This window comes from Gadus morhua, chromosome 6, assembly GCF_902167405.1.
Source record: "Gadus morhua chromosome 6, gadMor3.0, whole genome shotgun sequence".
NCBI lineage: Eukaryota > Metazoa > Chordata > Actinopteri > Gadiformes > Gadidae > Gadus > Gadus morhua.
Window position 1 is genome coordinate 3,385,585 of NC_044053.1, and position 25,415 is coordinate 3,410,999.

General features: G+C 46.3%; 2 protein-coding genes across 3 annotated transcripts; both read right to left on the bottom strand.

Moving 5' to 3' along the window:
* Positions 1–10,257: 10,257 nt before the first annotated feature.
* Positions 10,258–20,151, bottom strand: il21r.1 (interleukin 21 receptor, tandem duplicate 1). Its single transcript, XM_030359280.1, has 10 exons — positions 20,011–20,151; positions 19,729–19,796; positions 19,097–19,199; positions 18,470–18,575; positions 17,273–17,535; positions 16,635–16,759; positions 15,348–15,507; positions 14,494–14,587; positions 12,206–12,299; positions 10,258–11,025 (listed from the first exon to the last, which is right to left on the bottom strand). Exons 3-10 carry the CDS (start codon positions 19,158–19,160, stop codon positions 10,345–10,347), a joined length of 1,587 nt encoding a protein of 528 aa, XP_030215140.1. The 5' UTR covers positions 19,161–19,199; positions 19,729–19,796; positions 20,011–20,151; the 3' UTR covers positions 10,258–10,344.
* Positions 19,918–24,333, bottom strand: LOC115545833 (serine/arginine repetitive matrix protein 1). Of its 2 annotated transcripts, none has more exons than XM_030359281.1 (4): positions 23,614–24,333; positions 22,601–22,981; positions 21,818–21,914; positions 19,918–20,887 (listed from the first exon to the last, which is right to left on the bottom strand). In XM_030359281.1, exons 1-4 carry the CDS (start codon positions 24,167–24,169, stop codon positions 20,629–20,631), a joined length of 1,293 nt encoding a protein of 430 aa, XP_030215141.1. In that variant the 5' UTR covers positions 24,170–24,333; the 3' UTR covers positions 19,918–20,628. The 2 variants fall into 2 exon arrangements, with proteins under 2 accessions (XP_030215141.1, XP_030215142.1); XM_030359282.1 differs by having other exon boundaries at positions 20,321–20,887; positions 22,601–22,903; positions 23,614–24,318.
* Between the last annotated feature and the right edge of the window lie 1,082 nt (positions 24,334–25,415).

Here is a 25,415-nt window from a genome sequence, read left to right on the forward strand (position 1 = left end):
GTAATCCACAGCGCCCCCGGTGGCCGGAAAAGATGTACACAGCAGTAGGCTCGACAGCGACGCCTGGTTGTCGGAGTGGTTTACAAAGCAGCAGGCTCAAAGGGAACCTGTGGTTTCATACTAGTAAATATTACCCTCCGAGTAGGCAAAGCAAGGAAAGGCCAGGCAACGTTATTTATGTAGCACTTTTCATACACAAGGCAGACTCAAAGTGCTTCACGTTTAAACATAGACGTACACTAAAATAAAATAATAGATAAGTAAAAGAAAAAATATATGCAAAGAGATCAGCATTTTAGAAAGTGCACGTTGGGACTCCAACCTGACCTAGAGGAACTTGGTCCTTTCTCTGGGACTCCAACCCGGATTCTAGGACTCTAACCCAGACAGAACTCGAGTCTCAAACCCTTCAAAGTTACCCACGTCAGGAATCCAACCCGACCTAGTAGGAAATATATGAATAATCGTACTACTATAATAGCAGGCCTGTCGCACCAGTAACTCAAGTTATTCATGTGCGCATGTGCCAACCAGCTCACACAGACACACACACAGCACACACGAACGCATGCATACACCGCAAGCACGCACATACACACACCGCAGACAAACGCACAATGCCATGAACATACATGGAAACGCACACACGTGCACGCACGCGCACACACTGCACGTCAAGAAAAAGGCAGCGACGCATACATGGAAGCGCACACACACACACACACACACACACACACACACACACACACACACACACACACACACACACACACACACACACACACACACACACACACACGCGTACACACCAAACGTCAAGACAAAGACACACTCGCCGAGCTAAAATTGTATATATATAGCCTATATAATTTTCTTTTTTTTTTCAATAAATAGCCTACTTTTTTTAAAACAATTACTAGACATATCAGGCGACGACCCCATTTAAATTCCAGGCGACCCCACATGGGGTCGGGACCCCAAGGTTGAAAAACCCTGGATGCTATGTGTGACTGTAGGCTACTGCTGCCCGTCTTGGCCAAAACAATGGAAGGGACAATGGAACAATGGAAATCTTAATCTCAATGATGATTATTATTTTCAACTAACCAATAGCAGTTGCCTTGCATTTTAAAATGTCAATGCACTTTTCAGCCCTGAATAACACTAAAAGCTATTGAATAATTGATTTGCATGCATAGTATACTATACACTTTCCATTGACATTTTACCCCTGTTACCATAAATGTACTAATTTTATAATGTAATCAAATGCTCAAACATTAGCTGCTTTCAGACACACGTGTAAGACCTAAAATTCTCCTGATGGGCCGTATGTGTGAACAACATATTCTGACATTTGTACCCTGAAAATCTCCTGAATAATACTACCCCTGAGTAAGTATTTTCTCCGTATTGTAAATTACCTTAGATGTGAATGAGGAGTAGAAAGTCTGGATTTCTCACACCACTTCAGTAGGCGTGTTGATGACGCTTCTGCATGCCATTGGCCCAATCCCAATATCCGGACTCACAGACTTTATTGCGCGTTATCGCGAAATTATTAAGGCTTTAGGGCTGTCCCAATGTCGAATTCCAAAGGGCGTGAGGGTTTGAGTCCACATTTATCGAGCCCTTTCCGTGAGACCGCATCATTGCGGACTTCACCTATAAGGGAATTACCCACAGTTCAAAGCGTTCTGACGTTTACTGCGTAGACCGGGAAATCCGGCATTAGGAAGGTAATCAACAAGACGACGCTACTGCAATGCGCGATCAGATGGGAATTTCGGCCTTATTTTAGTGAGCCGGATCATTTGGATCAGCTCACCAACAAGAGCCGACTTTTTTGCTCCCAAACGGCTATTCATATTAGGCTACTACTTTATTAGGCTATACCTTTTATAATTTAACCAAATGTAGCCCGTTCTGATTAATGTTTAAAAGGCCGAGTGTAGGCCAATAATCACCTAAATTATACAATACGTCATTTATACTGAAGTATTAAAAAGTAAAAATTATATTTTCTAATATCAATAAATTGCTGTAGCCGATTGTTTTCATTGCATTTATAAAAGTACAAAAAATAACGAAAAATTAAAATTCCCAAACCGGTCAGCAACATCTTTGTCTTTAACCGTTGCCAAGGTCACATGTGCTCTCGTTAAGTTCTGTCCCAATCCCATATCTCAGCCCACGTGGCCTCACACACTCGCTCACTTAGCACCTGAGATCACTTAGTCCGTGAGTCCTCAGGGCTCACTTTGGGATTGGGCCAATGAGTGGCCCCCTAAATGATACTCAGCCCGTTGCCTTTTGTTTGCTGAATGGTTAAAACACATGACCCCTATGACTGAGGGGTCAAGCCTTGGAATTATATAACTAACGTAACAATAGAGAAGTTCAACTTAACGTAAAAATAATTTAATACGTTTTCATTTCCAGAACGCCTGGCTGGGAAGTCAAACTCCCTTGGCTGGCAGGGCTCTTCACCAACAGAGTTAGTTAGTGGTGCCGCAGGTGAGGGATTAATCCAACATAGGATCGACCGGAGGGGGTTTAGCATTGCTGCAGTTTTTTTCTCCGCCACATAGCTGATCTGAACCATCCAATTGGATTACAGTATAGCTCTATCGTTCTTTCGCGCATGTGCTTCGTTGTGCGTCATACGTCAGCCTACACAATGTTCTAAAATGAAATAATAATATAATAAATATAAATGGGGTGGATTTCAATAATTTAATGATAACCATGTTGTATGATAAAGTTTTACTCCAAAAGAAAAGTATAGATTTGTTCAGAAAACGTTCTTCGCTTGTAGTTACAGCCCCCGCCGAGGGGGGAGTTGCTGCAGCACAGTCAGCACCCCCCCTTCCCGCGTCCCTGGTTTAACTACAACTAGAGGTTGAGCGCACGCAACGCACGCGCGAAAACTCTAGTAACGATTATAATACACAGTTTGTATTGCACCTTTCAAACAAAATGCAACTTACAGTGCTTTACAGTGTGGCATTCAAGATCCCATATGATCGTAAGCATAATATTCCATTCCATTTACTAACTGAAATAAGTCGCCGTGGGAAAGCTGCACCATATGGCACTTCTGGCGGACCATGCAAATGGCAGGATTCGGAGGGAGAGGGTATTTAGGGACCATAACGATTTATTGGTAGGCTAGATAAAAATATGTAACTATGTCAGACCACTTCTTTTTTTAATTCTGGGACAGTGCGCTCCGTGCTACTGACAGAGTTCACTGCTGCGGCAACATGTTGCCACTCACTCTGCTTTTTGTTGTTGGCGATCCCAATCCCGTGACCGCCGAACAAAACTACCTTTCGGGCCTCCATCTCACCCACAAGTGTCTCCACTTCAACCTCCGTGAAATTTCGCTTTTTTGATTTTCTCAGTACTTCTGCCATTGTTTCCAACAAGACATAATACCGGCATCTGAGTCTGTTTTATATGCAGATCGCATTCATGAGGTCATTTGCATTGACCATTTATGGTTAAAAAGGGGCGTGTAGAGGGCGGAACGTGAAGCTGATTCAGCTGCGCACAATTGTAGTCAGTATGTGATTTATAAAGCAAAGATTGCGTACAGGTGTGCGTACGCAGTGTTTTATAAATCTGAATATTTTTTGGCGCACGCAAAACTTGGCTTCTGGGCGTACGCACATTTTTAGTAACGATCCTACGCACAGTTTTATAAATGAGACCTCAGAGCTTTTCGACACATTCAGTGAAACGCCACGGTGTGTGGAGGGTCAGAGTCACGGTTAAGCTTTCCAGACACCTATCTGAATCAGTGGGCTTACTGGCTCTTTAAACAAAAAGCACAATAGAAAGAAGAAGTAGAACAAAAACGATTAAAATGTACGACTTAAAATTGGCCTGAATAAGCACAATGAAGTCACTAGAGGGCGCCATAATTCAACCTGATCCATTTCACCACGAGTCGTCAACCACAACGTAGAAAACTATTGACCTTTCTCCTGATTCACCCTGGTCCATTTCACCATGGATCAACCGCAATGTTTTCAACTTTATTGAACTTTCTCCTGATTCACCCTGGAACATTTCACCATGGATCAACCGCAATGTTTTGAACTTTATTGAACTTTCTCCTGATTCACCCTGGTCCATTTCACCACTGAGCTGCCTGCTTGAGGGTGCAGTAATCCCCGAAGCAAGGGACAGAGCTCGGGAGGGGAGGGTGTGAACCTTGGTTCTGACGTTCCTCCTCCCCCTCCTCCTCCCCCTCCTCCTCCCCCTCCTCCTCCTCCTCCCCCTCCTCCCCCTCCTCCTCCCCCTCGCACCCACTTCCGGACTCCGACTGGCTCGTGTCCATGGAGGCCGCCTCCGAAGCCTCTTCCGCGCGGCAGAGCGGTGCGGTGGCGCCCGGAAACGCCACGTAGGACATGTCGGCGACCAAGGCGATGGTGGTGGGGTGCGGGGGGGCGTGGGGGACGAAGGCCGCGGCGCCTGGAGCCATGATGTAGGACAGCGGGTCCTGGGGGGGTGATGGGGGCTGGGGGCTCAGCTTGGAGTTCTCCTCCTCCAGCCCATACTGGGCGGCCCTAGGCGCCATGGTGATGTGTCGGGCGTTCACCCGGCTGTCCGGGTCAAAGGTCACCATGTAGGCTCCCGGTGACGACAGCCACTCCTGAGGAACACGACAGAGGTCAGAGGTCAGACAACAGGCAACAGGAGGTCAGACTGGGTCAGGTGTGTGTGTGGCTCATTTGTGATCTGTAGAAATACCCGTACACTCACAATGCTAATACCAACAAGACACACACACACACACACACACACACACACACACACACGCACGCACGCACACACACACACACACACACACACACACACACACACACGCACACACACACGCACACACACACACACACACGCACACACACACGCACACACACACACACACACACACACACACACATACACACACAAACACAGGATTTGTATTCTGTATTTACATGGAGGTTGCCTTCATAGTGGAGGAACAATGGTTGAAAGTAGGGCGCGGGTGAAGGCACTTGGAGCAGAGATCTCACCTTCAGCCTATGGGGGACATTGGTTCAAATCAAAGGGAAATCACATTTGACTGCATTTGCAATTTGAACGTCCTCTGCCTCATTTGTGTGTCACTTCAGGCAACAGTGTAGTCTGCAGTGACTTTCTAATGCGGATGCATGTTGAGTAATGTGTGTGACATCATCCTGTATCTAGATCTGTTACCTCGTGGATGGGACGGAGAGCCACAGCAGGAAGCCAGCGATCACACACACGGCGGTCAAGACGCCGGCGGTCAATAGATACACAGCCATCTGTGATTGGTCTTCATACAGAGAGAGACAGACAGTTGGTTGGTCGGTAACGTGTTATGGACACAAACAGGCCGACAGACATTTGTTATTCTGGGCCACCACTACTGTCGGTCTCACCTTCTCCCCGTTGCCAACACACCGACTCGCTCCACTCACTCCACCGGACTGCGTTCTTATATTTTGATTTTACTTGGACACAATATTCACTACTCAGTTCCAACGGAGAGTAATCAAGAGTTATCGAATGTTCTCCGTCCTGAATCTGTTTAGACTAAAATTGTAAGAAATTGAAAATGGTTCAGTTGAGGTCAGTTCATAGAAACGCTTGGAGACATAATCAGCACATATGTTATGAACTAATAGGGGTCTCACTATGGAGGTTAACCTCACTCTAGGAATCTCACTCCATTGTAAGTGGAGTCAGAATTCCTGTATTTTATTAAAAATAAAAAACGTATTTATAGTTGTGCTTCAGATTTCTGAACTTGATATTCAGAAATCTTGATATTTCCAGGGTATTATATGTTTATATGATATGATATTATGATATATTTCTGTAACGTGATGCTGAAGTTCACAAATCTGGAGCAGAACCACAACTATGTTAGTACAACAATGTAGACTTTGAACACCTAGAATACATTACTGTGAAATTAAACTCCATATTCAACAGGCTTTTATGGAAACAAAAGTGTCTGAGCCTTACCTCATTGCGCCAATGAAGCAAGACCTTGTAGGTTAATGTTTCGGGTGGGACATAGTTGTGGTTTTTATATCCGCTCTTCCAGGTGATGATGAAGCTATCCAAAGAGCTGTTGACACTGACGTCACTTGGAGACGTAGTTTGAACTGTAGATAGACATCAATATTTTCTTGGGTCTAACGGAAACTATCACACAAGGCTAATTTCTAATAAAAGCGAGCAAAGCCTCATTGTGAGTGAAAATGGTGACGGCCTCTCCCTCTCTGGGGATCATCAGGTGATATAGGGGCCCTGTGCAGAAGTCTATAAGTTCTGTTGGTTTTTCAGTTGCTCTCTCTCTGATGCTCTCCTCCTTGTGCCACTCTTTGTTCCAATGTTTTCGGTTATCTCCAACTGCTGGTAGTTTAACTTAATCTCAGCGTGGTAATAAATCTCACCGTCATAAACCACACCCTCTACAAACCCACACGATGCATCATGATGGAGGACCCTCATACGTTGCTAAATGTTATAAATGCAAAGGAAAACATTGGACATTTGACATCATTCTCTCTCAATCCAACATTAGCGATTCCACCAGATGGAGTACCATCTACTATGGCCACACACACACGCACGCACGCGCACACACACGCACACACACATACACACACTCACGCCGACACACACACACACACACACGCACACATACACGCGCACACACACACACAGACGGTTCCTCCTTCCTACATACCGCAATCGACTGGCTTAAAGTGGGATATTTCATAGCAGCCAGATGAATTGCAGGATTGAACACGGAATTCGTGGTACGACTTGAGAAGCATTCCTGTGTCGAATTGACAGCGGGACGGGTTCCTCTCAAACCGGCACTCAAATCGTGCCATATCGTCAGGCCTACAATAAAAAAAAGGAATTAATTAATATAAAGTTTAGAATCATCTAAAGATTTGGTAGTGCTACATTAACTGCAATTACGCTATTCTTGTGAAATTTAACCAGCGGTCTGTGTTTTTGGCTTCTCCTGGTTTGTCCGGAACACAGCTTACGTTCTGCCAGTAATTAGAGACGCAGAAAAGCCCATCTGAGGAGGAGGAAGAGAAAGAGCATCTTTAGCCATCATCCTTCGTTTGATGAGCATCACGTTGCATAGCAACTCAAGCAGAAAGCCTAAGGACCTTAAAGTATCAATAAGGGCACCTTGCATGGTGCAGCTGTTTGCCGTGACACTGCCTGTTGTCAAGCACAGCAGAAGGAGGGGGAACAACGCCATCTGTGAACACACAATATGTCTTCTGCCTGCGCATTCTGATTGGCGGCCTATGCTTTCAGGAGGTCCAGGTCGAGAACATTCCCAAAATGTCTGAAACATTTCCAAACAATGTATCAAGGTAAAATAACATAATGGTAGAAGACAAAACAAATATCACAGTATAAATGTATGTCCTTTAAATTGTACGATGTTTGGGACATACGCTCCCGTAACGCACAAACCATGACATGTAATCACTGGAGTGAACAAAACATGAACAATTATCGCAAAATTAAAAGAATGAAATGGTGCTGCCGAGGCTACAGCTGAATAACTTACCAGGGAGAGTGGTGCTACTACTAATTCATTTTGATGAAAAAGTGAATGAGGCATACATTGTCCTTTTATCATGATGACAACGTCACGGTTATCCAGTCAGAAGTAGAGGATTACTATCTAAAACAAACGTCATCTGTAGGTTGTGGTTGTGGTTGAATCATACTCATGAAGATGTGTTAACGTTTCCTGGGAAACTTTGATTGATAAAAATGGCTTTTACTGTGAAGGGTAGAACCTCTGATTAAATACATGAATCATATAAACCGACTCAGAGCTGCTGATCAAAACACGTAATGTTCCCTTATTCACCACAGAAGGCAAAAACAAAACACACTTGTAGTGTAGTACTACTATTGTACAATTGATCTCACATTGTATCAACAGTATGTAGGCCTACTTATACTACAGCAGTCAGGTAACTACTTAAAGCTCTAATAAACTGCACATTTTGTTTATTTAGGTAAAGCAATATGAAAAAATGTGCACCCACAATAGAGCATTACATTTTTTTTTAATAAATTGCTGCACGCTTCGCACATATTTTTTTTTCCCTCTAGGTTAAGCCCCTGATGTTTCAGAAACCTAGAAACACCCCTGCAGGAGAGAGCCCAGAATAGGGACCCCAGAAGAGAGAAGAGATGGAGGTGGAGGAGAGAGTGATGCAAGCTAGAGAGAGATGGAGGTGGAAATTAGGGTGAAGACAGAGAGGAGATGGAGGTGGAAATTAGGGTGAAGACAAGAGAGGAGATGGAGGTGGAGTTTAGGGTGAAGACAAGAGAGGAGATGGAGGTGGAGATTAGGGTGAAGACAGAGAGGAGATGGAGGTGGAGTTTAGGGTGAAGACAGAGAAGAGATGGAGGTGGAGATTAGGGTGGTGGACAGAGAGGAGATGGAGGTGGAGATTAGGGTGGTGGACAGAGAGGAGATGGAGGTGGAAATTAGGGTGAAGACAGAGAGGAGATGGAGGTGGAGATTAGGGTGAAGACAAGAGAGGAGATGGAGGTGGAGATTAGGGTGAAGACAGAGAGGAGATGGAGGTGGAGTTTAGGGTGAAGACAAGAGAGGAGATGGAGGTGGAGATTAGGGTGAAGACAAGAGAGGAGATGGAGGTGGAGATTAGGGTGAAGACAGAGAGGAGATGGAGGTGGAGATGAACGTGCGGGAGGAGATGGAGTGGGAGTTGAGGTAAAAAAAAAAAGGTGCCACATCATCTTGGTCTCACGTTATCATTTTATTTATAAAGGCCATGTATGGGGCTTTACAAAGGAAAAATCACAGGTAAAAAAACATTAAAGGACAAACATTGATAGAGTAGAAACAAGAAAAAGAGGAATGTAAATTACAAAATTACGATTTAATGAAAACTGGAGACTTAAACACTGCTTCACCCTGATTGGGTCAACCATGGGATCAGACTCTTATGCCCCACAAACCACAGGCAGTTCACTGATGTACGTCAGTCTGCACCAGTTCAGGGCCCCTTGCATCGCTGCGGATGTGATGCACGCTAATAAAAACCCCACAGGAAGCCAGCGCAGGGATCTCAGCCCTCGAGTAATGTGGTCAGCCCGCCTCGTCTTCATTTAAACTCCACCGGCGGCCTCCTACGTGTGAGAGGGTGCTGTCTACCCAGTGCTTAATTTGTCCAGTGGGAGCTCCCGGAGCGCTGAGGACGGGGGGGGGGGCGATTGTTGGCGGAGCAGTATACAGCTCCGCCATATACTGCTCATGGCGGAGCTGGCGGAGCGCACGTCGGAGCTGGCGGAGCGCACGTCGGAGCTTCCGGAGCGCGCGTCAGAGCTTCCGGAGCGCGCTCCCCCTTGCTCCCCCTCAAATTAAGCACTGTGTCTACCTCTATTTCAGAGCGAGAGCTGTTTAAATGGCAGCAGATGCTTTGCCCTGCTTAGAAATGAAGCATGGATCCGTTTTTTAAAGGTCTTGTCTGGACACCAACCCGTTAATTCTTGCCATTTTTTTGAAGGTGATAGAAGGCAGATTTTTGGTTCACAACTTATCATACAAAATAGGGTACACGTTTACGTTTTTAAGTTCCCTGTGGACTGTGGCTGTTCCTTAATTACATCTAGTGAAGACTTGTCAGCGCGCGCGCACACGCGCGCACACACACACACACACACACACACACACACACACGCACACGCAGGGCCGGATTAACAATTTTCTGTGCCCTGGGCAACAAGGCTCTAGGGCCAAATCCTGGGCCCCTATACTATAGGTACTGATGGGCCCCCCTGCGCCAGGTTGTTGACGGGGGGGGGGGGGGGGGGGGGGATAAAGTAAAAGAAATTTTTTTTGGTCGTGTTATGTGGTGTCTGAAGATGTATGTTTGCACTTTGAAAAAAAAAAAAAAAAAAAACGTTATCAAGGGCCCCTTTCATGTCACGGGCCCTGGGCAAGTGCCCAGTTGCCCTAATGGTTAATCCGGCCTTGCGCACACGCACACGCACACACACACACACACACACACACACACACACACACACACACACACACACACACACACACACACACACACACACACACAAACACACACACACCCAATCACCCACCCCCAAACTCATCCACACTCACACCCCCCCCCCCCCACCCACGAACACCCCCACACCCACACTAATCCACACCCCCCCCACCCCCACATTCAACCCCTCCCTCCCACACTGCATGCGTGTGGAGGTCCGGGGGGCGCCCAACTAGGCCTCGTAGTTCTGGTTCTGGTTAGCAGGAGGCGGTGCGCGATGGTGCTGCTCTGCGGGCGGAGGCGGCTGCTGCCGGTCCATCCACTGCCGGATGTAGTTGGACTTGCCGCGTTCGTCGGGGGGGAAGAAGCCCGCCTCGGCCTCGGCCGCGGCGGCGGCCTGCTCCGAGGAGACGGGGCTGCTGCAGGCCGACTCGCCAAAGCCGCTGTCCACCGTGTCCAGGTCCACGCGGGGGTAGTCGTCATCCCAGGGGTCCAGCGGCCCCCCCAGCGGGGACGGCCGCGGGGCCGGGCTCGACGCCTCGGCGGGACCGTCGCCTCCCTCCTCCTCCTCCGCCGCGCTCGGCGCCGGCGGAGGCCCCGCCCCTCCGGCGCCGCCGCGCCCGCGGATCTCGGGGGGCCCCCCGTCGCCCCCGAACCCCGACAGGACCACCGTGCGGAGGGAGAGGAGACGGGGGACGGCGCCGGCCCGTTCCCCCGGCTGGCGCGCCTGGGCGTCGAACTCGCCGCCGCCGCCTTCCTCCTCCTCCTCCTCCTCCTCCTCCTCCTCCTCCTCCTCCCCGTCTCTCCTAATGTGGTTGCCGTGGTGACTAAGCGGGAGCAGCTTCTGGTCGCTGGCTGGGACGGCCGCTACCCTCAGGACCTCCTCCTCGCTGAACGCCGGATGAACCCATTCCTGCAGCAGAGGACGACCGGCAACATGAACACGGGCCCGACAACGCTAACCCAAAGGTTCCTGGTTCGATCCCCGACCCGGAGGGTCGAGGTGTCCCTGAGCGAGACGCCTCACCCTGACTGCTCCCGACGAGCTGGCTGTCGCCTGGCGTGGTCGACTCCGCCGTCGGTGTGTGAATGTGTGCACGAACGGCTGAATGTTAGGCCCGATTGTGAAGCGCTTTGAGTAGCCACTGGTTAGAAAAGCGCTGTATAAATGCAGTCCATTTACAATTCTGTTCCGAAAGTTCATGGTGATGGTTTCCTTCGACTGCACCTCTGAACCAATCGTTTGCCCCTGTTTGAGTAGCAGAACAGAATGGTACCACTGGGCTGCAGCCTCAGACACCCACGTCTGGTAACCTAGGAGATAACCGCTAATAATCCAAACGCTGGATTACCGTAAGAGCGGAAGCGTGATCGAGGACATAACGCATCCTGTCGGTTCAGTATCTCAAGACAGAGGGTCAGCCCACTCAGAGATTCAACGATAGCTCCGCTCAACAAAATGTTTTTTTTTTTCTTTTTTTTTAAGTAAAAAGCATGTCATTAGTCTCTTGATCAGTTGATAAGCGATGACTTAAGAACTATTCAGATGAGTTACATTGAATGGAATTAGAAACAATATGTTAATTATGAGATTTCTTGTCAAGATACTGAGATAGTAAGAGAATGCAAATGAGCATTGAACAATAGCAATGGATAATAATGGACAATAAATACATTCATAAATTACTTTGGGCTTTATGCAGTCAGTTATAATAGGAAACCCTGTAACAACATAGAAATTATACTATCATAAAATATAAACATAATAGAATGAATATCATAAAATGGATGAAGGTATTATTGTGTGGGATCAAATGAAATGTCTGTGAAAAATATGTTCGATTTAGAATTTTGTATTTTCCCTAATAGCAACCATCAAACCTTATGACTCACAGACCCACACGTCACATTAAAGGTCTTGTTACGAAATTACAGATAACCGACCGCAAATAAAAGCCCCTGTCGTAGGCTACTGGAACATCTCATATCCTGCGGAAATCCCAAGTTCAACATCATTCAACTCATTGACGCCCCCTGCCGGAGAAGTACAGATGCTGAACCTCGGCGATTTAATAGACTGCGTTTGCGCTTACCTTGAAGTTCCCGTCATATTTGTCGCGGAGGGGCTTGAAAAACGGGCCTGGGTCAGGGACGAACATTAGGAACTGGACTTTCTTCGTAAAAAATCTAAAGGAGAGCACACAAATATTTGTCAATCCTTTGCACTTGGCCTACATAGGCTACATTAACAGGAATCAGGTCATAATAAAAATACATCAACAAAATTGATTGGCTTACTTTTAATAACAGAGACCCACATTGGCTTGATTCCTCAAAACAGCTATCATAAGCTTTAATATCTAAAGTAATTTCCAGGAGGCATGGTGTGTAATAAAACTTTATGAACCTAAAGCTTAAACCCAGTGCCCAGATAAGGTTTCAAAGAGCCTTTACATATGAGCTTTTTTAGGGTTGAACCAGGAGACAAAGCTAAAATACATTTATATTATATCAGTAACATTTAAATGGAGGGAAGGCCATTTGGAGAGAAGCCAGAGTAGGATAGATTTCAAAGTTATCCAACTTTAAAACTGTCTCGCTCAGTGACCTGCAGAGAGATCCTGCAGGTAGTCCGACAGACAGCTAGGTACACAGACAGATAGCTAGGTAGACAGACAGGTAAGCCACCAAACCACTTTAGTCAGGCTACATTGAGCTATTGGATTATACAGGACTGCGAAAGCCACAGATGCCGGAAATATTTATTTTCTAGCAGCGCATTCTCGCGGGATCTTGGGGGGCGGCGGGATTTCCCCTTTTGCGGTTAGTCAGAAGCCGCGGGGGCTTCGGCACCCGACCACCCGACGCCACCGCTGGAAACTTCTGAACCACACTTCAAATAAAGGTTTAGGCACCCTGCTGAGCGGAAATCCGCGAGAAGAGAAAGTAAACGGGCAACGTTTATTGGAACAGGCTGAGGTGGCACTGAGATATGAGTTTAACTTCAGCTGATTTCACCTTTGTGTTTGATCTATGTAATAATCTGCCATAATGATTTCATTTAATGTCTTACAGTTCTCCTATATATATATATATATATAAGGTATATATATATATATATATATATATATATATATATATATATATATATATATATATATATATATATATATATATATATATATATATATATATATATATATATTCATGTTATTAACAATACCTTGTATACACTGTGCCTGTAGTAACATGGAGCTCTATACATGACATGCCCTACTTTGACCCATTTAAGCTAACCACACACCAACCAAAGGGGTGAGGTCTTTTCAGCTGTGTCGCGGTAGGATGTGCGCCGATCAAACCGTCACCGTGCAGGAGTGTGTGGTAGACTAGAGACACAGTGTGCAGAGAGGGTCTGCATGGCAGGGAGCAGAACCTGGTCTGTGCGTGTGTGTGTGTGTGTGTGTGTGTGTGTGTGTGTGTGTGTGTGTGTGTGTGTGTGTGTGTGTGTGTGTGTGTGCGTATGTGTGTGAGTGTGTGAGTGTGTGTGTGTGTGTGTGCGTGTGCGTTTGTGTGTCTATGTGTCTATACGTATGTCTGTGTGTCTAGCTGTCCATGGTCAGCGTGTCAGAACCCAGGTTGTCTATGTGTCCGTGTGTGTGGTCAGTGTGTCACTGGGTCTGTAGGTCAGTGTGTCAGGTTGTCAATGTCTCACTGCTCTTATGGATCAGTGTGTCACTGTGTGTCGATTTGTCTGTGTTTCCGTGGTCAATGTGTCACTGTGACTGTGGTTGCAGTCGGCCCTGCTTGCTTGGAAGTCTTGATTAGCGTGAGAACTAAGTCATCAACCGGAAAAGAAAAAAAAGTGTTTTTCTTTACTTAACAAGGAGTCTGATAACTGACGCCACTCAATAATCAAATGATTGATCAAGAAGCGATGGCGATGGTTAAACCTTGTTGCTCTAAGCCGCTCCCATTCCCTGGTTCATTACGTGATCATCAAACTTTAAATGAAATGATCTTCACAGATATTTATTTTGGTCTTTAGGCAGAAGAGCGCTCTTAAAGGTCCCATATTATACCACCAGGTGTGAATGTGATTGATGGTAGACTGATCTATCCAGCATAAATCTAGGTGGAGACGCCCACTTGTGATGTCACTAAGGCACAGGAAAAGGCATATTATATCAACAGCTTGAAATGGCTAATCACACTCATCTGGTGGGTAGAGTATGGGACCTTTAAGGAAGAAGCCAGAAGGACATCCTAAACACATGCGTGTGAAATCAAGCATCAGCGAATCACGATAAAGCATCGGCTAGAATCAGCTCTAACACCAGCGCAGTGAACACACGTTACGCTGACATGGTTGAGTACTCACGGCTTTGAGACGTAACAGAGGGCAATGACACAGAGGAGGGCGGGCACGGCGACACAGAGGACCAACCGGATCTCTCCTCCTACCGGCACAAGGACTGCACCACAACACAAACAGTTACCTACTTTGTTATGTGCAAACATCGCACCGACATGTTCCATATTCAGTGTTTCATGTGGCCCCCATACCTGCCACCCCTCAGTGACGTGTACTTGTACGTGAATATCGCGGTGTGTATATGGGTGTGTTTGGCACTGTTTGGTGGTTGGAGGCCAAAACATTAGTTAGAAGACAGCGATATCTTCCAGAGTTGTCCCGATTACCGATACCAGCATCAGGAATGCCTCCGATACTGCCCTTAAATTCAGTTTTGAGAATCGGCGAGTTAGCAAGTCTCAACCCCGATCCCATACCATCACATGACTAGCTTATCTACTACACATGCAAAGAACATCACAAAAACTTCGTAGTTATGCCACGTAGTTCGTAGTTATGGAAAGTCGGAATGGGAAACGCGTCGTCTTCGACCTACGTGCGTTCGAGCTACTAAGTTGGAACATCGGGAACATCTAGTTCTTCAAAAATATTTGTTAGACAGTAAGTGAACCGACTATCCATCGCTCTCACCGTAAGAGAACCCTTCAATTATAAGAAGTGCTACATATAGTTACAATGCTAGATGCTCTATCGGTATATGCTCGGTATCGGCTGATACACAAGTTCAGAAATCGGAATCGGTATCGGGGTGGGAAAAAACATTATCGGAACATCGGTACGGCTTCATCTTTGTGTATGTGCTTGCGTTCTGCACTGTTTAGTGGCTGGAGGGCGAAGCGCGAGTCGGACCACAGCGGTACCTTCCGTGAGGTCCACTGCAGGGCTCCAGGCACTCCAGGGCCCGTTCAGGAAGTACTCCGGGCAGAGGCAGGCCTGGACGTCGGCCTGGGAGCGGACGGAGGGGAGCAGGCTGGAGGCGTCCATCGCCAGGTACTGCTGGGGCAACTCGAAGCTGCGGACCTACGGGGAGACGGAGGAGAGACGAAGAAACAAACAGACAGACAAACAGACAGACAATCAGACAAACAGACAAACCATCAGACAAACAGACAGACAGACAGACAAACAGACAAACCATCAGACAAACAGACAGACAAACAGACAAACCATCAGACAAACAGACAAACCATCAGACAAACAGACAGACAAACAGACAAACCATCAGACAAACAGACAGACAAACAGACAAACCATCAGACAAACAGACAAACCATCAGACAAACAGACAGACAAACAGACAAACCATCAGACAAACAGACAGACAAACAGACAAACCATCAGACAAACAGACAAACCATCAGACAAACAGACAAACCATCAGACAAACAGACAGACAAACAGACAAACCATCGGACAAGCAGACAGGCAAACAGACAAACCATCAGACAAACAGACAGACAAACACACAAACCATCAGACAAACAGACAGACAAACACACAAACCACCAGACAAACATACAGACAAACAGACAAACCATCAGACAAACAGACAGACAAACACACAAACAATCAGACAAACAGACAGACAAACACACAAACCATCAGACAAACACACAAACCATCAGATGAACAGACAGACAAACACACAAACCATCAGACAAACAGACAGACAAACACACAAACCATCAGACAAACAGACAGACAAACACACAAACCATCAGACAAACAGACAGACAAACACACAAACCATCAGACAAACAGACAGACAAACACACAAACCATCAGACAAACACACAAACCATTAGACAAACAGACAGACAAACACACAAACAATCAGACAAACAGACAGACAAACACACGAACCGAGACAGGAGCAAACGAACAAGATCGACGTACAGAAACGAAGTAGGAGAAAAAAAAAAGAAAGAAAGAAAGAAATGGATTCAAACAATATTCACACACTCATTTTGGAAGACACTTGGTTTCCAGAACAGCAGACAACGTGTGTGAGTGAGTAATGGGTGATTTGGTCAGTCCGTGCGTGTGTGAGCGCGTGTGTGCGTGTTTGTGTGTCTGTATGTATGTGTGTTGTTTTGTGTGTTGGTTTATGTGTGTGCTTGCGCGTGCGTGCTTGAGTGCGTGCGTACCTGGGTGGGGTCTCTGATCCGAACCCTGTAACTCAGACAGTGCTTGTAGCTGTCCACCTCCCAGGTGAGGTTCACTCTCCCCCCGTGGTGCGTCACACGCAGGTTCGACGGCGGCAGCGACTTCACTGGGGACGCAAAGTGGAGACACTCAGCCCGCTGGCCAGTACCGCGATCTTAATGGGAAAGTTAAGAGCCACTGGATCTTGACCCGCCCAAACCAAAAGGTTCTTGGTTTCGAACCCCATTGACTCCATGCCTAACCTAAAGACGTCCTTGGGCATAACGCCCCTACGTCAAGAAGTGCTAATTGGTAATTGGACTGCATTTATACAGCTCTTTTCCAACCAGTGGCCACACAAAGCACTTTATAATATTGCCCAACCAACATTCACCCGTTCATGGACACATTTACACACCGACGGCGTTGTCAGCCACGCAAGGCGACAGCCAGCTGGTCAGGAGCAGTCAGGGTGAAGAGTCTCGCTCGGAGACACCTCGACACTCAGCTAGGAGGAGCCGGGGATGGAACTAGCAACCTTCTGGTTACCAGCCAACCCGCTCCACCTCCTGAGACACATGGCTCCCACGTGCTCAATCGTGACGTTCCTCAGAGTTCGATAAGGTTCACCGATGCTCACCTATGTCGCCCAGAACCCAGGAGTTCGATTCCACCACTCCAGCCGTGGGGGGCCCCAGTAGGTCGGTGGAGGGCCCCAGAGGGTCCTTTGTGGGCCCCAGTGGGTCGGTGGAGGGCCCCAGCGGGTAAATGACTCTCACAGTGCAATTTGTATCCGCGGAGACGATTTTGATGAAGTCCTCAGGGTGCATCTTGCAGCTGGACTGAGGAGGCCGGAGCTCGCAGCTGCTGAGGGCCGCTATTACTTTGCCGTCATACTCGCCACTACACACAAATACACATGCACACGCACACACACACACGCATGCATTCACGCGCACACACAAACACACGCAGGCACGCACACACATGTACACGCACACACACCAACACACACAACATCACCTTTATCGTCATCATCACGTGTGAGTTAGACGTGTCACTTTCATTATCATCATAATTTCACATGAACCGTCTCTCTGAAGGCCTCTCTGTGCCGGGGGGAAGATTTTACCCCAGACGTTTTCACACCTCGGTTATTTTATCCGCCTCCTTTTCACAGATACATTCAGGTGTCCTGTGATGATCAACCTTTGCTCTTTCTTCAGAAAGAGAAAGAAACTGCCTGAGCAATTGTACGCGTTTCCTGTTAAACATTATCTTATTACGTCTGTGTATTTTTAATGTTCAATCTTCTCAAACAGTTCTTTGAGAAGAACTGTTCGGCAGTATCCTAGCTTCTTCTGGATTTCCCATAAACGATGGTGACAAAGTCCCGTGGAGAAGTGAGACAGGAGCTTCTGCTTTAAGGAGCTATTACTGAAACCTCTGGCTGCTTACATCACTCTATGACTGGGGCTGGCATAACCTCTCAGAGGCCGAACAAGAAGTGAACTCTCTAATCATCTGACGGCGCACCACACCACATCACATTTAGATGCATCATAGTCTGGTTCTATTTTTATACATTCTTTTTATTCAATATGTATTACTTAGTCATTCGCAATAATTCCACTGTCCAGAATGACTGTGTGTTTTTTATTGTGCACTTGAGGCGTAAAAAAAAACCCCACTTGAACTTGGATTCTCTTTGACGGAACAATTAATAATCAAACACACCTGCCTGCAATTCCCAGGCACCTCATTTGGGTAACTAACTGAAGAGAATACATCCTTCTTCCATCGCCCACTGATTGGCCGAACTCTACAGTTGACTTACCTGCAATTTGCTTCCAGCCCAATAGAACTCGGAGGTACGTTGGCGCATTGGCACTCCAGGTATCGCTCATAGTCGGTGGTGCAGGTGATGTTACAGAGACACGTGACTGAAACACCAAAAAAGGACATCTGTTGAACGCCCTTCATGTGCAGAATTCAAACCACAGGACACTGGTTGTGAGTTGACTGCTCAACCAAGGCCGTGAGAAACGGGTGTTTCAGTGTTGTCGGTGTTGTCTAAGGCAAGCCAATTTGACTGATATCTGTAATTCAGTTCTGCCTATAGTCAAAGCTGAACTACAGATATCTCTATCTGTCATTTCGACTAGTCACAATTACGTTAGAGATATCTTGAATGAGAATTCCAACTATTCAAAATGAAATTACGACTAGTCAGAATGACGTTGTTGATATCTACAATGTTAATTCCGGATAGTCAAACTTAGTTAATAAATGACAATTCGGCCTGCATAGTTGTCAGTGGACTAGGCATAGTTGCCTAGTCAAATCTAGCATATTGGATAGAGAATCCACAATCATGTGGACTTAAACCTGGTTAAAAGGGTATTGGTTTCTCATCCTTTTTTAGGATAGCGACACAAAATGAGTTGAATGATGAAAGTCCTACCGTCTCTGATGCAGAAACACAACAGATCCCAGAACAGAACCCAGTAGAGTAATTGGACTGCCATTCCAACAGTTAAGGCGACTTGTCATCCATACGTAAACAGCTGAAAATACAACAAAGGCTTTATACTTAAATATATGACAAAATATATTGAATTATATATATATATATATATAGTGAGAGAGAATAATATTATACAATATATTTTTCTAATATTATTCTTGACAAAATATATTGTGTATACTATTCATTTTTATTATATATATATTATCCTCTCTCTCACTATATATATATATATATATATATATATATATATATATATATATATATATATATATATATATATATATATATATAGTGAACTCTCTAATCTACTATATATAGATATATATATAGTGAGAGAGGGAATAATATTATGCATATATATATATATATATATATATTATACATATATATATATATATATATATATATATAGAGAGAGAGAGAGAGAGAGAGAGAGAGAGAGAGAGAGAGAGAGAGAGAGAGAGAGAGAGAGAGAGAGACATACAAATTGTAGGCCTCTTAAAAAAAGAACACACAGGCTATCACTATGGGAAAATCACTTGAAACAGTACGAAAAAGCATCTTACAATGTTATCTCAGATATCTCGTTATCATGTTGTCGTTTGGTGTGTCCGCGCATCGAACCCTTTAACTCCTGCAGCGATCAGAAGGATGTGGTGAGATGGAAGCGAGGCGCACAAAGTAACATCCTCTCTCTCTAAAGTCTCTCACATTATGCAACATCAGTACATCAGACACAAAGCAGGGAGTCAGACTGAAGTATAAAGGCATTTGTTTTATTCACTTCGGCAGACGATAGTTAAGCGTTCATAACAAACAGTGGCAGATCGTAAGTCAGTAGACCTTACCTGAGGTCCTTCCGGCTTGGACGTACAAGAAACACTTGGCAAAACCTGCTCCGAGTCATCGCATCAGGGGGCCCCGACCGCCCACAGTGCTACGAAACACCAACTCTCTTCCTCTAGCCTCATGCACGCCGTGTGGAGCCAGGGGCTTATGAGAGTTGGTGGGCTATGGTCTGGTTCACACGTTCACACGCACACAGGCTAAGCTCCACCTCGTTTCACGTGGCGCCTGTCAATACAAATACGGGGTCCAAAAATATATGTAGTAGGCCTATCCCGTTTGATATTTTCTATACCGTTTACGTGCAAATTATTCCACTTTTGCAAACGTTTTTAATTTATGATTTGCCTCCACATCCAGTGTAGAAAACAGAATAGGCAAAGTCATATAGATAGGCATACACTAACTCAATGCTGCGGGATGATTGGGGGCCCATCACAAAAAAATTTTAAATAAAAAGGTAGCTAAAAATTACGAAGCTAAATATTGATATCTTGTCAGCGATTCCATTGCGGGGGCAGAAATTAGTCAACGTTTCTAAGTAAACTTTTTTGCTGACTTCTACACAAAGCTTTACTGAAGCAGCATGACTCAGACGCCCCTCGTCTCATCATCAGACATCAGGGTTGCTGGGATGCTGTCGGTGATCCATGCGCGTGAAGTGGTCCAGCTCCTCTCGCGTCGGACTCTCCGCGTCGCCCAGCGCCGGCCAGTCGTCGAAGCGGTCGTCGTTGTCGCCCCCTGCTGGCGGGCAGTGGGGCGGCAGGCCGCATGGTATTGCGGTCGCGGTGCCTTCTGGCTGCCGCTCTCCACATCTCCCTCTTTCTCCTCCGGGCTTCCTCCGACATCTCTGCCACCAGTACCCTCCTCTTCAGGTAGCTGGGGGTAATGTGAGTGACAGTGAGTACAGGTAGGCCTAAAGCTCGCCAGCTCTTACATCAGAATCATGTTTTCAGGTGTAAGTGAACCCCCTGTTTCAGCTGCAGTTTTCAGCTTTACAATATGTAAAATAAAAAGATTGGATTAAAAGAGATTTAAAATAGATGTATTTTAGGCTGAGATTTCAAAATTGAAACTGGAATTTGTTCTTTTGTAAACTTTGTCAAAGCAAAGGAGTCCCAACAAAAAAAAAGGTGAACTGGTGACTGCAATTGTTCTTTAGTTCAGCTTAATCACTCACACTACTAGTACTGTAGACAATTATAAGCGGTAGTTTTAACTAACTGAAACCAAACTCTGCGTCAGGAGTTGGGTCTTTCAGACCAATTCACTGAAACGAAACCTGGTGTCATGAGACTGTAGTTCTGTTTAGCGTTAACCTTTGGACGACAACCGAAGGTCTACCGTGCTGCAGTCTACATGAAGTGAAACTGAACTTGGTCTGGATAGCAATTTGATAACGAGAACATTAAAGTTAACGTTGTGCACACAGTATATGGTGATGATAGACTTTAAATGTAATGGTGAAACAACGCTTTTCTAACCAGTGTCCACTTAAATCGTGTTACAATATTACCTAATATTCACCCATTCGTGCACACATTCAGGGCACCGACAGCCAGCTCGTCGGTAGCAGTCAGGGTGTCTTGCTCGGGGACACCTCGACACTCAGCTAGGAGGAGCCGGGGATCGAACTAGCAACCTTCCGGTTACCAGCCGACCCGCTCTACCTCCCGAGCCACATGCCGCCGACGCGCACATTTCATTTAAACTTTTAAAGATAGACGTTGTTCCAGCGAGCGTTACTCCCCCCTGCAGCCCGGGGACCAGCGCTGACTTTGGTGTCGGTGACGGTGTTGTGTTGTTTACCGTATCCTCTCCTTCTCCCTGCAGGCCCGAAGGCCCTCGGGGGTGGAGCGACATCGCTGGCGGTACCGCTTGTTCCTCTGAGCGTCCGTCAGCCGTCCTGACACACACATACACACACACACACACACACACACACACACACACACACACACACACACACACACACACACACACACACACACACACACACACACACACACACACACACACACGAACGAACGCAGAAGCAGACACACACACAATTTTTATTCAGTATTTGCATAGAGATTGCCTTCACAACGGAGGAACAAAGTTTGAAGGTAGGATGCTGTAGCTATGTGGTGGTAGGCCTACGGCTCTGGAGTAGGGCTGCTTGATTAAGGGACAAATCATAATCGCGATTATTTTGATCAATATTAAAATCACGATTATTCAAACGATTATTTTCGAGTTTGAAGACATGATGTATTTTTTCGGCCTGTTTCTTCCAAACAAAACACTTCGTAACTGAGAACGTTGAAATTTTCTAAAACTTACTGCATAGGCCTACATAATACACTAAATGGTCAAAAAGAAAATGTTCAAATCTAAAATAATGTACAGATACGTATCCAGCTGTTCTGTTATAAGACATTTAATAATAATAATAATAATAATAATAATAATAATAATAAACTACAATCGCTTGACGCTAATAATCGAAATCAAGATCGAAATTCGATGAATCGCCCAGCCCTACTCTGGAGGTATAGGCCTACGCAGTGACAGCCTGACTAGGCCGGGCTCTGACGGAGGCTCCCTCACTGCTGTGGTCGGGGCTGTGGTCGGGGCCGTCCGGCTGCTGCCTGTCGTCCTGTTGGCCACTCCCACAGCTCTGCTCACACATCTCCAGCTTGATGAAGAACGCCTCGCAGCCCGACGGCTCCTCCTCCTCCTCGTCTTTGCCCCGAGCGCCGGGGGGGCGGGGCGAGTGGCGGCGCCCGGGGGAGAGGGGGGGGCAGGAGGAGGCGTCCCGGGGGACTCTGTGTCGGTGGTGCGGCGAGGGCTGGCCGGTGTGGTGGGGGTCGTCACCACTGGAGAGCGACGGAGGTCTCTCTGCTGAACCACCTGGAGGGGGGGGGGGGGGAGACGCTGGGGGGTCAGACTCAGACGTCGGGAAGGTCTCGTATAGGCAGGGCCGACGGACTGCGGGGACAAGGGGGACAGTTGTGGGGGGGCCCAAGGCAGAGGGGGGGCCCATGAAAAAAATAAATAAAAATTACCTATCGGCCACGTCTTCCCCCCCCCAACAATCGCTCCATCCCCCCCCCCCCCCCGTCAACAATCGCTCCATACCCCCCCCCCCCCCCCGTCAACAACTTAGCGCAGGGGGGTCCATCAGTACCTATAGTATAGGGGCCCAGCATTTGGTGCAACGGCCCTGCGTATAGGTAATGTATGATCTACTCGTTTGTGACACACACACACACACACACACACACACACACACACACACACACACACACACACACACACACACACACACACACACACACAGTGTTGAAAATGCCAGCATGCATAACGAATATTTAACCACGATACAGACAGTTTCTGTTTTCAGGATGACAGGGCACTTTGTCTGGTTTCAGTTATACGTTTCTATTTTTAGATTAAATATACAGACAGTTTCTGTTTAATTTAGATGTGGTTTATATTTTTAGACAGACATAGTTGGCTGCCTGGACATACAGTTTCGGTTTGCGGGTGACGACCCAGTAGGCTGTCTAGGAATGAAACGTCGCCCAGGCGAGGGGACTTGAACCCTTCCTTTGACTTACTAGGGAAATCCTTCTGCACGGTAAAGCCATTCGTCATCGCATCCTCTCCAGCAGGGACCTCGTAGCCCGCGAGGACCTCATCATGTTCTTCATCACTGGGACCCTGCCCTTCGAGAGCCCGCCTCCGGTACCCATCCCTCTGTCCCCGCACGACCCTCAGTTCCAGCTCATTCTGTCTCAATTTGTACTCCAGCCGACTGATCTCCTTGTCCCTCTCCTCCACGACACTCTGGTACTTGACTATTTTATCGCTGTTGACGCGGTGCATGGCGTCCAGCAGGGCGCGTATCGCAGCGTTGACCGCCTCCTCTATGACGCGCCTCTCGTCCTGGGTGTACATCTGGACGCGTCTGGCGGAGGTCTCCATGAGGTGCGCTGGGAGCCGTCCGCAGCTGACCCGGCGAGAGGAAAACCCGAGGGAGAGCAATGTTTGGACGATGGATAGTTCGGGAATTTGAGGTTTTCCCAGAGCAAAACAAACGCTAGTTGGTGGGAATATCACATGAGATTGTTTGGGTCTCCAGGTGCGTCTTCTTCTGCGCGTTTCCTGTTTCATTTTGGCCCCACAGCTCCGCCGTGTGGTGGTGATGTCTTAACACATGATTAAGACAAAAAAACAATAAACAAAAAACTGTTTTATAGCGAAAGAAATCTATGGAAGCATATATGTAGCAAAATCCAAATGGCAATGCAACTTGCAATTTGCAATTCAATAAGTCACTACATTATGCAATTGACAATTCATTATGCAATTTTTTAATGTAATTTGTAAATACGTTATTCAAAGTGTATTTTAATATGCAAAGTGACAATGCAATCCTCAATTAAATTTGCAAAAGTTATAACAATAAAAATAGAATAACATTTGGTCAAATTCTTTGAGTTCCTTAAAGGTTGGATAGGTGATTTGCTTTTTTGGCCATTTTTGCAAAATTACTTGAAATCCTTATCATAACCCGCTTACAGCCACTGAGTTAGAAGTACTGACATGAAAATTAAACAAGTCAATCATCTGTGGAACGGGCAGGGCTCGAAAAACTCCAGCCAATCATTTCCATTGCCACCGAGTTGCATTGGACAGTAAGTACGTCAATCAAACGGTCGTACTGCACTCCCCCTCCCCCGCGCCCCGCGCGCGACCCCTTCGTGCAGTACTCGTGACCCAGAGCTCGTGACCCAGAGCAAGCTCCTGTTTGTTGTTATCCTGCGGTAGCTACTGGAACTAGTTAATCCACATTTGGACCTAGCAGTAGAAGACAATTTCCATGGCAGACAAGACGCCACCATCCCCACCACCACCACCAGCAAAGAGAAGGAAAACTCTTTTTCAGAGAGTAATTGATAATAAAAACGCTGAAAGAGAAAAACTGAAATCAAGAATAATCCTAGGCGCTGCTTTCGAACGTTGGCGGCAACTGAAGGACGAGAAGGGTCTAAAAACCGATGCTTGTGTGGCGGTTGACCTAGTTTCAAAGTTTATACCGTTTATACTCGGTAATACCGGTGTGGAGACGAGTGTATTACTCGGTGTGAAAATGTCCACACCGCGGCAACCCTAGTGAAAACCAGGACTTCCAATACAATTATATGAAACAAACATACATTTTCTAAAAATAGTAATGATTTATGTGACCGTTTAATGTTTATAACATCTGGTCCAACCATAGCAGCGAGAACGTATTCTCAGCAGGGGGTGCTGGGAAAAAAAAAAACTCAACCTGCACTAGACTCGCAACTCGTTACATTGATAAAAAAAGATGTATAGCAGCGCAGCTCAATTACACCAGTGCATGCGCGCACAG